Source organism: Falco punctatus (genome assembly GCF_963210335.1).
Source record: "Falco punctatus genome assembly, chromosome: 3".
In the NCBI taxonomy this organism is placed as follows: Eukaryota; Metazoa; Chordata; class Aves; order Falconiformes; family Falconidae; genus Falco; species Falco punctatus.
Window position 1 is genome coordinate 21,389,711 of NC_137582.1, and position 12,924 is coordinate 21,402,634.

General features: G+C 40.7%; 1 protein-coding gene across 1 annotated transcript in view; it reads left to right on the forward strand.

The window, feature by feature from the left end:
- Positions 1–2,363, forward strand: part of EIF3H (eukaryotic translation initiation factor 3 subunit H) — an 88,761-nt gene extending 86,398 nt beyond the window's left edge. Inside the window, exon 8 of the mRNA XM_080378909.1 lies at positions 2,100–2,363. Within this exon, the coding sequence (XP_080235035.1) occupies positions 2,100–2,197 (98 nt within the window). The 3' untranslated portion in view covers positions 2,198–2,363. The remainder of the gene's footprint in view (positions 1–2,099) is intronic.
- Positions 2,364–12,924: the final 10,561 nt, after the last annotated feature.

Consider the following 12,924-nt stretch of genomic DNA (forward strand, 5'->3'; position numbering starts at 1 on the left):
TTTGAAAGCAAGCCACTGTGTTTAATCAGAATGCTGCATAAAGCTTTAAACTTGATGTATGGGAGACTTTCTCCCTTTATTTCTTATTTTGCCATGGTACTTAGCTCCTGCTTGACCATCTGTGTCTCCTGGGTTGATGGGAAAGGGCAAGGAGCAGCAGCCAGAGATTCTTCCTGGTGCTCCTTTCTGAGCAGGTGAAATGGGATTTTAAAGGAGAGCTGGAGAAATGCCCCACAGAGCAGGCTTTCTGCACGAATAGGTGTAGCTACTACTGCAGTCAATAAGCTGCTTCCTCAACTCTTCAAGTTAGGGACTGTACAGACAAGAGGCAGGAATAAGCTGTTTGGGCTGGAACTACTGATTCAGAGCAGAGCAGTAGTCTGCAGCCTTCAGTTACTGGTAATATCCCTAGATGTTGAACTGGCTGTTGCAGCAGCTGAGATGATTTTACTTTTAATTTCACACAGAACTGGGGTAATTTCTTTGATTTGTACCGCCGGAGTTTTAGGGAAACTATCGCCATCTTCCTGTACCCCAAGGTGTGAATAAAAATTTAAATGGCAACAAAGCATAGGGACAGGTGCCATGGCCCCCAGTTTCTCCAGTTCACTGGCATGCTGCAGTACATAGCCACAGTTTGGTACCAAAGTCAGTGCCTGTCGTGTGCCTCCTGGAAGGGTAAAAATATCTGGGACCTCAAAATGGCAACATGGAACAGAAGACATAGATGCCCTCGTAAGTAATCTAAATTTGGGAAACGTTATAAGAAAGCAAATTGTTTAACTATAAGGTTTTTTGATCAGTTAGATATCACAGTGTGTTCTACTAAGAGAAAATTAACAAAGTCCTGGTAATTTAGTATGTGGAAAAGAGTGCTTTGGCATTAAAAAAACCCTGAATTTGAACTACCACTCTTAAATTTTGGAGTGACCAAGAGATTATTATTTTAATATTAATACTGTTTCACACTGCTAGTAAGTGCTGCTTTTAGAAGAAATAATGGTCTTGATTTATTATTCCTTCCAGAGTCTTTCAAAAAACTATTGTTTTGATAGCTTTTACCAGTTAATGAATCCTAGCAGCATTAAAGTGTTTAAACATTCAGCTTTAGCATAGCTTAATGCAACAGAAGTGTGCGTGTGTATACATGTGCGTTTTATGAAAGTGATAACTTAAGATGAATCACCTCTTGTAAGAGAGGAGGAATTGAAAACTATTATACTTAAAGGAAAAAACAGTTTTCAGCCAAAGCACTCTCTTCATTTGTTCTTTTACCATAGTCAGGGGAAGAATTGAAAGCATCCACTTCAACTTAGATGAAGTAAAGTTTGGGGATAAAGAATAAAACTTAGCTCTTTTGTCTCTGAGGCATTTAAAAACTTTTCAAATAGAGCATTAAATTGAGAGTTTATTGGCCTTCTAAACAGCCTTAATTTTGATTAAACTGGCTTCATGTTTTGCTATTCCTAGCTAACAAGGGAAATAACTTGTAGCAGTATGTGTATAAAAATGTTTTGATGGGCATGTTTGATTTGTAAAGCACTGACAAGTCTTCATACCCTGATGATTTTTGAAATAGCTAATAAAGTGAAATATTAGGTGGAAGAAAAGGCTAGCAAAATGTCAAACAGAAGTACCACAATTTTCAGTCTGCTACTGAAAAATATTTGTTACAAATATTTTAATAGGTACAGCAGCTGCATAAGAGCAGAACCAAAATTCAGTCCTGTAGTATTTTTAGAGCAATTAAATTGAACAATTAAAGTGACTAAGCTTCCAGTAGAGCAGCAAGAATTATTTATTCTTTCTATTGTCATATGTCTTTTCAGAAATTGTATGTAGTAGAATTGTAGGAAAGTTAAGGGGGTTTTGAGCATACCAGTTTACCTATTCTGCTAGTTTAGTTTCTTCTTCCCAAACCTGTTTGGCGATACTGAAAATGTAAAATTCGTAAATCTGGAACAGTTGAGTTGTTTTAGTTGCTTCTCTGTATAAATCCTGAATGATTCATGCACATTTGGCTTTATAAGAATTATGTTCTAGGATGTCTTTCTGAATTTCAAAACTGACAAGGTTTTACCCTTCTTTCCTATTGACAGGTCAAATTAATACCTACTGCCAGAATATTAAGGAGTTTAATGCACAGAACTTGGGCAAGCTTTTCATGGCTCAGGCTCTCCAAGATTACAATAACTGAAGAAGCTTTGCTGTAGACCTCAGCAGGAGAGAAGTTATTTACAGTTTTATACTGTCCATGATCCTCTTGAAAATTCAGTATATTGGGAAAAGAGTCTTGTGAAACAGTCACCTTGGTTTGTGTAGAATTCTCCTGTAAGAAAAATAAAGGCAAATTTTAATGATAATTTAGTATTTCCTTATTTGTTGGCCCTATTGGACTGGAATTTTCTGTGGTCACTCAGGTTTTCTAAATGTTTGGCAGTTATTCATGTTTAGTCATAGTAAATAATATAGGTTTTATTTGCCTTGGAATCAAATAAAAAGTAATCACTACAAGTGTTTGGTATAGCTGACTTTACAGCAGAAATTTGAAATTTCCCAGTTTTACTTGAGAATTTACAACCATAATGTCCTAGTCAGTTGGAGTGGTTGCTCATCTTTATTTTAATCTGTTTGGACAGTCTGGTGTGATAGACCTTCCATATCACAAATATTTCATAGGCTTCACATTCAGAACATGCAGAACTAATGTTATGTGGAGACTGAACCCCACCACTTTGTGTGAAGCTGTGTTTCCATTTTCTGTTGCTGCTACCAACTGGATGGAAGTCAGAATCTGGAATGAAAACTGGTTATTGGTTGGAGTCAATGATCTTAAAGGTCTTTTCCAACCTAAATGATTCTGATTCTGTGAAATTCAGTGATGCTACTGGAGTCTTCATGACAGAAACTGTAGAAGTAGCTAACCTGGAGGAGCTAGTGTGGTGTAAATGGACAACATACCTACTCTGCATTAACTTTGCCGTCTGGATGTGTCTTTACTCCTGGACTCAGGCTACTTACCTTTTTATCAAGAATGTTAATTTAAAGGGTTAATACGTGGCCAGTCACACATGTAACTATCACTGATTTTTTTTTTTCACCCTCTATCTTTTCTTTTCTTGAGTTCTTTCTTGCATGTAATTGTGTGATGAGTTCTGAGAGCCTGAAATGGCTGAAGGAGCGTGGTTTGGTCTTTTAAAATAAATGACATCCTCTAAATATGGACCTAGCATGGAATATTTCAGCTTCTAAAGTGAATGTTTTGGAGAGTCAGAAGTGTGTGAAAACTGTGGGTTAGACTAATAACTTACTCTTTTTACAGTCTAAAGTCTAGTGATTGCAGTATTTAAATACAGATGCAAATTTGCAGCCGTATGTGATATGTGAGTGCAGCCCTCACATATCTGGCACATTGCCAGCGTGATCTTTTACCGTGGAAACTTCAGGCACCTTTCTGTTAGCTTTCATACAATGAACTTCTCGGAAGTCAAAGATTAGTTCAGTATCCTGCTACAGTGCCACACGATTGAGTTTCGTTTCCTATTACAAGTAATATTCAAACCGTGTTAATTTTCTAGTTTTCTGAAGGACCAAAATAACCACCAGGGAACAGAAGTAGAAGCAGATCGTTAGAATAAGATGAGGCATTTGAGATAGAAAAATCCATCTTCTGGATAACTGGGAATAGAAGACTCTGTAGTGACTGTGTGTACAAGGAAGCAGCACTAACATTTGTACTAGAAGGTCTGCAAAGGAGGTGTTAGCAAGGTAAATGGTTGCCATAGGTTAAAAGCAAGCTGCGTGTTTTGAATTAGTTCTTTAAGATTGAGGATCTAAATGTGGGAAAGAGGGCAGTAATATTCTACTGTGCCAGAGTTTAACAAGATTGTGAATTTTATATAGCTTGATTGAATGTGGTAAATGTTAAAGTCCATGAAAAAATATGGAAGCCTTCAGCAAAGATCTGTGCCTTCTAAAGGCATGGACTTGAGTCAGACCGGGGAATGAGATACAAAAGTAGGTGAGAGGTGTTAAGTAGACTTTGGAGATGATTTGACTATTCTGTTCTGAATCACATTTTGGTCTTCTGTCATGGTGGAAATAATGAGAGGAAGCGCCCCTGAGCGAGGGAGGTAGCATCAGTTGAAGCTGTTGGTCTGTAAATGAGAATCAACAGCTGTGGAGATTAGGAATTAAAAGGGATGGGGCTGTGTCTCCATGCTGGGTTTGGTGTGAGCTTTCCTCTCTATCTCTGTACTGGAACCTCACTTTTACATGTTCTCCTGCTAATGTGAGTGAGCTGACCATTCATGCACAGTAAAACATGTCCTTTTCATTTTTAATTATCATAGCGCTACCTATTTTTTCCCCTTTCTTCCTGTGGAAGGCTTTTCTCTATACTAATTAAAAAAAAAAAAAAAAAAAAAAAAAAGTAGTGACATTAGAGTCCTTAAAAATCACCTCTAAAGAAGTTAGAACTGCTTTTCGATCAGCGAGCCTATTGTCACTGCAGAAGCAAGCAAAGCCTCTGCCCTGTGGTTCTGTCTACATCTTGTGTCCACAGGTAACGTGTGCGCACAGGAGGCAGAACATGCACACAAGGGAATGCCTGCTCTGCAGTCATCAGTTAAACACATAGTCCACATCTTGCCATCGTCACACTCCTAACCGTGCGGATCTGTGTTGAGATAACCATTTTTTAATTGTTTTCTGCTTGTGCAGAACTACAGTCCTTGTAAAAGAAAATGTGACTTTGGAATCCAGCTGTCACTGGCATGAGTCTTACAGGCAGGTCTTCTAAGTCAGTTGTTTTGCACATCTTTCAAAAGTGAGATTTGAAAGTAGAGGAAAGGGGATGATTATTTTACCTTTGATGCTGAAGAAATAACTATTGGTTGAATTGGTCGATACTTGTGATCCTCACCTGTACAGGTCCCGTTTTGCTGTGCCGTTTTCTGCCTCTGTTCCACTGCTGTGTGTAAAATGCTCTAATTGCACTGATAATTTGAGCCTATGTGGCATGTGAAGTGCTATCTCTTTAATTGTAACGCTACTTTAGGTCACGGTGCCATGACTGCCTGCTTACGAGAGGGTGTAGTCCTCTCTCCAAACTCCCTTTTCACGTGTAGACAAAATAGAAGGGCTGTGCTGGTGTAAGGTAGGGTGGATGCAAGTTGGTGTTGCGTAAATAGTTACAAATTTAGTGCTCCTGTAGTTCGAGGTGACGCTTTCCCTGAGGAGTCACAGTAATGGACGGTGCACGCTCTTAGTCCCAACACAGTGTGGAATAGGTTCATCTCTGAGCCTTTGTAATGGCCTGAAATGTGTCTGGTTATACTGGAGCCCTGGGCTTATCTTCAGGACAGGCAACAGGAAAGGATGCTAGACTTTGGACCATCCACTCTGCTTAACTGAAAATACAAGTGTAATTCCTCAGGTACGGTTAACTGCCACAGTTGTTGTCAGACACTAATCCTTAACACTAATATTAAAGGAAAGTGAAACTTAATGGGAGAGCTTTGCTGTAATCCAGACGTACTTGGTGTGCCTTATCTTGGCGTCATGATATGATGATGCACTATTTCCGTTCTCCTTTTGGTGCTCTTAAAGTTGGACCAAACTCTATATAAACTGTAAGCATTCTGCTGCTGACTGCCCACATGGAGGACACCCGGGCTGCTCGCCCCCTTCTACACGGGTTATAATGTCCTTTCTCTTCTCAGCACCACACGATGTTCCCCCAAATACTTAAACATTTTAGAGGCTGAATTTCTACTCCTGCGCATCCTGTCAAAGTTTGGACTGCTGTGCAGAGTGGAACAGTGGGAGTATGAGGTACTGCCAGGTAAGAACAGGTAGCACTTGTGCACATTGTAAACAACTGCACAGAGTACAGAGTAGAGGTCTGGTGAGGTTGCAGATGTCCTTTTTGGTGCTAACAAAGATGTTGGTTTCCACTGCCAATCCCACCCAATAACACTTGTAAAGAACAGAGTCATTCGTTAATTTTCTTGTTGGTCAGCATTGCCTGATGTTTTTGCCTTCTGAGGAGTCTCCGATACGACAAGTCACTGGTGACAATCTGAGATAGCTTTAAGAAGCAAGCACTGTTTAATGGTTCTCACTTGATAGTCAAAGGACTCCTCATGCTCCGTAAGAAGTCATTAGGAGCTGGTGATGCAAATAATACCACCAGCTGAAATAAGAAATACGTGTGATGTGTGCAGTAAGAGGAATTGAATTGCTCTCTGTAGAGCTGCTGCTCAGTTTGCTGGCCCTGGGGTGAGAGATACATCCCTCATGATTTTCCATGCCTGTGCATTTTCTTCCCTTGGATTTTATGCTTCAATTTTCTTCAGATTTTGCCCACAGCTTGTTGATTTTTAAGCAAAAAGAGCATACTGCTCTAAATCCAATGCCTTCTGTCACTCTGTGCTTTACTTTTCCATGAATTCTTCTGGAAATCTTTGTCTGCAGTTGGAAAGGTGCTTTAAATTTTGTGATGGGAACATCAAATTAATGGTGGAAGTTTCAGGTGGCAGGTGTGGTCCTGAGTTCAACTTTTTTATGCCCCTGGTCTTAAGCTGCAGGGGACTGAATGCATTGGCACTGCTCAGGAGATGGTGGTGCAGCTCTGTGGGACTAACTAGTCCAGAGGGAGTGGATCACAAGCTTTTCATACCAACTTCACAACTGGAAGGAGGTTTATACAAAGTTGGGCCTGTGTTTTATTTTTTGACCTTTTAATTGAGAGAACAGATTGCTGTTGACATAACGCATCGTATGCCGAGCAGCCGTGAATTGCACAGAGCTGTAGAGGATGTCTTTAAAAACAACAGCTTTGGCAAAAAGCTCCTTAGTGAGAGAAAAGTTAATGTCTTATTTCAATTAAAGCAAACATACATGTGTGAGGAAAACGGCCAGATCCATTTTACAATGATACTAAAGGGCATTAAGGTGTCAGTAAAATAAACAAGGAAGGGTAGCAATGTATTTATCCAATAGAAACACAGCTAAAGACTTCAAAAGCTTTATGGAATGAAAAGAATGTGTGCAACAAGTTTTCTTTCCAATTTAAATGATTGATATATTAATCTCTCACCATTACTGAGAGGTGGTATTCCTTAAGTATTGTACAATACATCAGTTTGGTCTTTTTTTTTTTTTTTTTTTTTCTTTTCTTTCTTCTGGATTTGAGCAATACAAATTTAGTTTCATATACAAAACTGTGTCCTGCCTTCATCGTTCAGTGTGTGATTTAGTCTCTTAAATATCAATAAAACTGATGGAGAGTCATATCCAACAGGTTAGAAAGTTGAAAGCTGATTGAAATATCCAGGGATCTCATCCCACATGCAGTGTTTGCCTGATTGTGCATCCTGATGTTTGAAAGCAAATCAAAGGATTTAAAGTAGGCTTTGTCTGTCATGGATTTTGTTGATTTTTTTTTTTTTTTGTTCCCAGATCTTTCACTTGGCTTCTTTAACATTAGCAAATGTAGCCATTAGCTTGCAGATTGCATGTAAGGTAGGAAAATGTATTATGTAACAGGAATACACCAGTTGCAACAGACTTGCCTGTTTCAAGATGTGGCAATACATACGCCTTAAAGTGAAGTCTAACTAATAATGACCAATTTATATAGTTCAGGAGAAGTGAGCAAGCAGTATGATGATCAAGGCCAGTTGGTGTTACCACAGACTGTAGCACTTGAGCAGTTTCTGCTTTGCATCACATATGTGACTTCCACACAAATATTTACAATTTTATTTTTTTTTTTAGCAAAAAAGTGTGGTCATATTAATTGCTGTAATATTTAACATAACACAGTAGTCAAGCAAACCTGTTGTTACTAGCTATGAAAAAACTAGTTTCCAAAAGGATTAGCAATTATGATCTTCAGCAATGTTAACTTGTTTACATGGACTACAAGGTTATATTCAATTAAATCAGTTTTGACGTGACTCCTGAAGTCATGTTCTAAGGCTGTCCAGCTTTCTAGTACAATTAGGGGGAAAAAAACAACAGAGTTTATAGAAAAGCGTTTTTTACGGTTATGTATGTGAGCACAAGCAGCCGTGTACTTTGTTTCTTGTGGCTTTTTAGTCTTTTTTAGTTCAACCACAAATAGCTGTTCGCAGTGACCCCTACACACAACAGCCACGTACCTTTCACTCCCTCCAGGAGTTTCTCCCTTTCCCTCTTTGGAGCGTGTGCTGGCCCAGCGCTGTGCCTCAGCTGCCTGGCTCCTGGCGGGTGATGTGGCTGCCTCTCCATCACTGCCTGCTCCAGCTGCTCCAGGGCTGGGTGTTGGGCAGGTCTACTCCAGGACCTCAGAGGCTCAACCCACCGATCTATCATCTCATTGTACCTGGCTGATGAGTTCAGAAGTTACCAGAGTGGAGTTAAGAGACTGCGTAACTGCGTAAGCTCTGATTCTTTAGAAAAGTTCAACATAACCCTTTGTTTATGCTGATATCAACTGTGCCTAGCACGAGGCGGGGGTGTGAGGAGGAAGCAGATCTGGGTTTGCGTGGACCACCAGCATCTGTTCTGGGGTAGATAACGTGGATCACAGTTGAGCAAGCTAAATGGAAATGCAAAACTCTCCCATTCGCTAATTGATTTTTTGTAAGACTTCAATGAATATTTGATGAATCCCCAGTCTCAAAAGTAAAACTCCTGCTTGGGGAGGATACCCAGACATTTTAATTTTGTATATCTGTAGAAGGGGAAATAAGGTGATACATGAGAAGAGAGGCTTCTGAATCGAGCACTAAACCAGTTATGTGGTCATGAAGTAACTGGATTGTGGCTGTCTGCAAATTACACATGATGGCATGAAAATAAAATCCTATAGCATTTGTTGGTGTGAACATTTCTTTTAAGTCACAAGAATTTTCATTGTATCACAAAATTATTAGAAGAGATGCCTTTTTATATACTTACAGTATTTTTCAGCTCTCTTAAATGACTAAAGTGGTTTGAATCAAGCATTTATCTGAAATTTCTCATCCCCTTCGTAGGCGGCTGCTGCTTCCTCTCGTGGGACAACTGAAGCTTTGTTTTTCTCCTACAAAATGTAGGAGGGCTTTCCTGAAGGAGGCAAAAGGGAACCTCAGCTGTATAAGCTGAGCAGTTCCAAAGGAGGGAACCATCATGCCTGGAGAGAAACATGTCCCTGTCTTGTCGCCCACTAGCTACAAACTCTCCTTGCCACCACCTCTGCTGGCCACCCAGGCAATCAATAGCTGTGAACTTGCCACTGCTGTTATTAGAGTGTAAGTAGTGACGTTGGTAGACGTAGGTGAATAATTTCCTTATGTAAAGAGCAGTTATTGATATGAAATATATGAGCTGCTTCATCATTTGCAACTGCCTGGCAATGTAGACATGAGCCTGGCGGGAATCCTGTGTCTAAACCTGGATACAGTAGATCCGGATAAACACCCTGAGCAGGTCCTTGAATGCCGGCGCTTCACTCCTCCAGCGCAATAAGCAGCGATTTTGTCTCTCTTGTGTTTTCGGAGTGTAAGCTCCTTAAGACAGATGCCATGTCTGTCATATGCGTTTGAAGTGCTTCGTGTGCTCAATCCAGCCCATGCTCGGCAGGTCCTTGATATTATTTGGAGAATCTAAGTATAATTGCCCAATTATTACATCTTGTAGAGAAAATAGTACATGATTAGGCCATTAAAAGGTTGTGTGCTGAGTAACTGGATGAAGATTGCACTGACAATTCAAGTTTTTCCTGTCTTGAGGGCTCAGATTTCTGAAGTTTAGTAAAGCAGATTTGATTGTACGAATCTGTGTAGACTGCCATGCCAATTGCATTTTGAGGCTGTATTGGAAGCACAGTTATCCCCTCTCAGAGCTACGAGTGGAAAGCAGCAGCGCAATGCAATTATCTGCCATATGTACCTGACAGTGGAGAGGTGTTAATGGGCTTCTTTGCCATTTGCCAGAGTGCAAAACAGCGTTGAGGCCAAAGTCCGTAGATGTGATGAACCATCCTAGCCTTGAAACCTTCCCAGCCAGACAAGGCTGTTCTGCCTAGCTGCTTCTTAGCACCTGCTTTTAATTTCTTATGTTTCTTAATTCTGTAATTAGCTCATCACGTTATTTATTTTCAGCCATAATCTGTGCTGTTTTTCAGCCTTCATCCCTGGTCATTCTTTGAATTTTCAGCAAGGGTGATGATCAAAACTCTTGTTTCACTTTATGGAAGCACCAGCACTTTTCATGTGAAACTGTAGGGTTTTTTTTCCTTTTTTTTTTTCTTTTTTTTTCCCCCCTTCTCTTTTCTGTAACCTCAGTCTTGGAAATAGCTGAATCCCTTGAGCAAAAGCTTCCCAAAAAAGATCCTATTAGTCAGACAGCTAACATCAGGAATGTTTAGCTGAATTGTTCAAAGTTATCCTGAAGCAGAGTATTACAATGGAAAATGTTAAGTAGCCTCTGCACAAATGCAGCTACTTGTGCTGCCATTAATAACCTTGGCCTTGTAGAGAATGTTCTTGTGCTAGCTAAATTAGATTAACCAGTAAATTTTCTCCATCTCTTAATGTCTATCAGATTTAAGAATTCTGGGCTTAAGCCTGCTGCCACTAAAGATGATGGTAATACTGCTGGATTCTGTGTGAACGCGGACTTTTCAGGAATGATGTCAGATTTTTGTACTGTTGAAATCTGTGAGTATTAAGAACACAAGAATATAGAAATTAAAATGCAAAATTAAAGTGAATAGCTTTCAGATCAAACTTCAGTGTGAACAAGAAACGTGTATGCTGTTTCAGTCAGTTTTAGTATTAGCTTGTAAAAGTCGTTAAGTATATTAAGAACATAGGAGTCCCCCTGGCTTCTGGTAAAATTACATTTTTAATATTGTAAAAAAAAAAATAAATTGTGTGATGAAGAGTTCAATTCCATTTTTCTGAATGCTTCATATATCTGAAGAATTACAACTCTCAGGAGAGCATAAAATAATATCTAAAGTCATATTGGCATTTAATGTTTTATCATTGCAGTTCTGCTTGCAGCCTCCGTACCTTATTCCATCACCCTCAGATATGCTGTGGCGTTACTCAGATTTAAATAGCTTTTACGACTCTCTGGCAAGACAGCCATTCCAAGCATATTGCCTGCACTGATCGCTGAAAAAACTGGTAATATAAGCTGCTGCCCTTTTCAGCTGGTGATCACTGCCTGGTGCCAGTATTAAATACTAGGGAAACAAGCGGTATCCCAGGGTCTCAGCTGGAATATTGTCACTCAGTGGGGTAATATTTGCTCTGCCCCTACGTACAGGTGCGACATATACAGATTTAAAATACAGAACAAAACCCCTCAGTATTTCGTGTGTGCAAGGCAATTGTTGTCCTGTGACAGTCTACAGTATCTTCAATGTTGTTTCATGTTGGTTGTGAGTTCCCAGAGGGTTGGGTTGGTGGGGTTTTTCTGAGCTAAATGCTGCCCTGCCAGGGCAATGGCCAGACGAGGGCTGGCTTTGGCAGCAGGTAGTTCAGTGGGATGAATCGTTGCCTGAGGTAACTCACTGTGCTGGACTCATGTGATATCCCAGCTAGCTGGAGTATTCTTGTACTGCTCTGCTGTACATAGTGTGAACAGCCTTCATTCTTCAGCAAGGACAATATGCTGTGTCGGTGAGCTGAGCCCCTCCACTTAGCCTGTGCTTCGTGCCCCCCAACGTGCCAGGGAGAAGAGAGGGAGGTGGGAGGTTTTGGTACATTTGGGGTGGGAAACGTGTGCCACATCCTCCCCAGTTTAAACACAAAAGGTGATGGTGACCAAAGAGTTTTACTGACCGTTCCTGGAGAGCAGGAGTTTATTCCTGTCAGCAGAGGGCTGATGTCCCATAAAATGTGCAGGGACAGCAGTGACATCTGACCCCTGAAATACAGACTATCCACGGACTCGTGAATACACGGACTCTATGAATACAGAGAATACACAGCAAGTAGCCATGCTGGACCACCTTGCAAAATGATCAGATCAGCTACAAATGAGCATCTCTCAGATTGCTCTGCTGAGCTAAATGGGAGAACCTCTCTGAAGCTTGTTTGTGGATTATTTTAATAGCAGCAGTCTCATCTTGGTGTGTGGGACTTTAATTGTGCACGTCCCATTAGTGCTAATGGAGTTATGCACCTGAAGTCCGGTGGATGGAGATGAGACAATAAATCTAGGGTTACAACCTCATTAAAGTTGTTTATTTCGTGTGTAATAGCCCTTTTGCTACCAGGATACCTTAATTCACTTTATTTGTCCCTTTGAATGAAGTCTCCTCATCTCAAGATCATAGCTGCCTTTTCTGTGCTGTGCCCTGAGATGACCACTCATACTTTTCTCTATCTCTGTTGCTCAGCATGGCAAAAAGAGTGGACCCATCTTCTGAGAGTTACTTATACAGAGAATTTTTTTTTAATCTTTCAGGCCTCACCAATTTCTGTATTGTTTTTCCTTATGAGTGCTGGAAGGTACTGCTAGGCTGTGCCATTTCTTAGCACAATTTTCCATTACTTTTGGGACTCCAGCTGCATCAGCGCTTCCCTACGGGCAGTGAGTGGAAGCAGGGGGCAGCAGCAGTAGCCAGGCTTGCACTGGAGAAGGCATGTGTGGGCATCCAGGAATGAGCTGCTGTGGCACATGGGGTCTGGGGTAAAGGCTCTTGAATAAAAGCAGTGGAAAAAGAGAAGGTGGGAAAGCCAAGAGAGGGCTGGAGCTTGCAGAACCAGAGAGAGCTCACTTCCATGAAGAGCAACTGCCAACAACCATTTATAAAAAAGGGTGGTTTGTGAAGGGATGAAGTGTACTGATGGCAAGCAGCCTAGTAGGGCCACTGGGCAGAGGAGATGTCTGCTCTAGTCCCACAGGAGAAACTTTTGACAAGTAGGCACCTCGTCT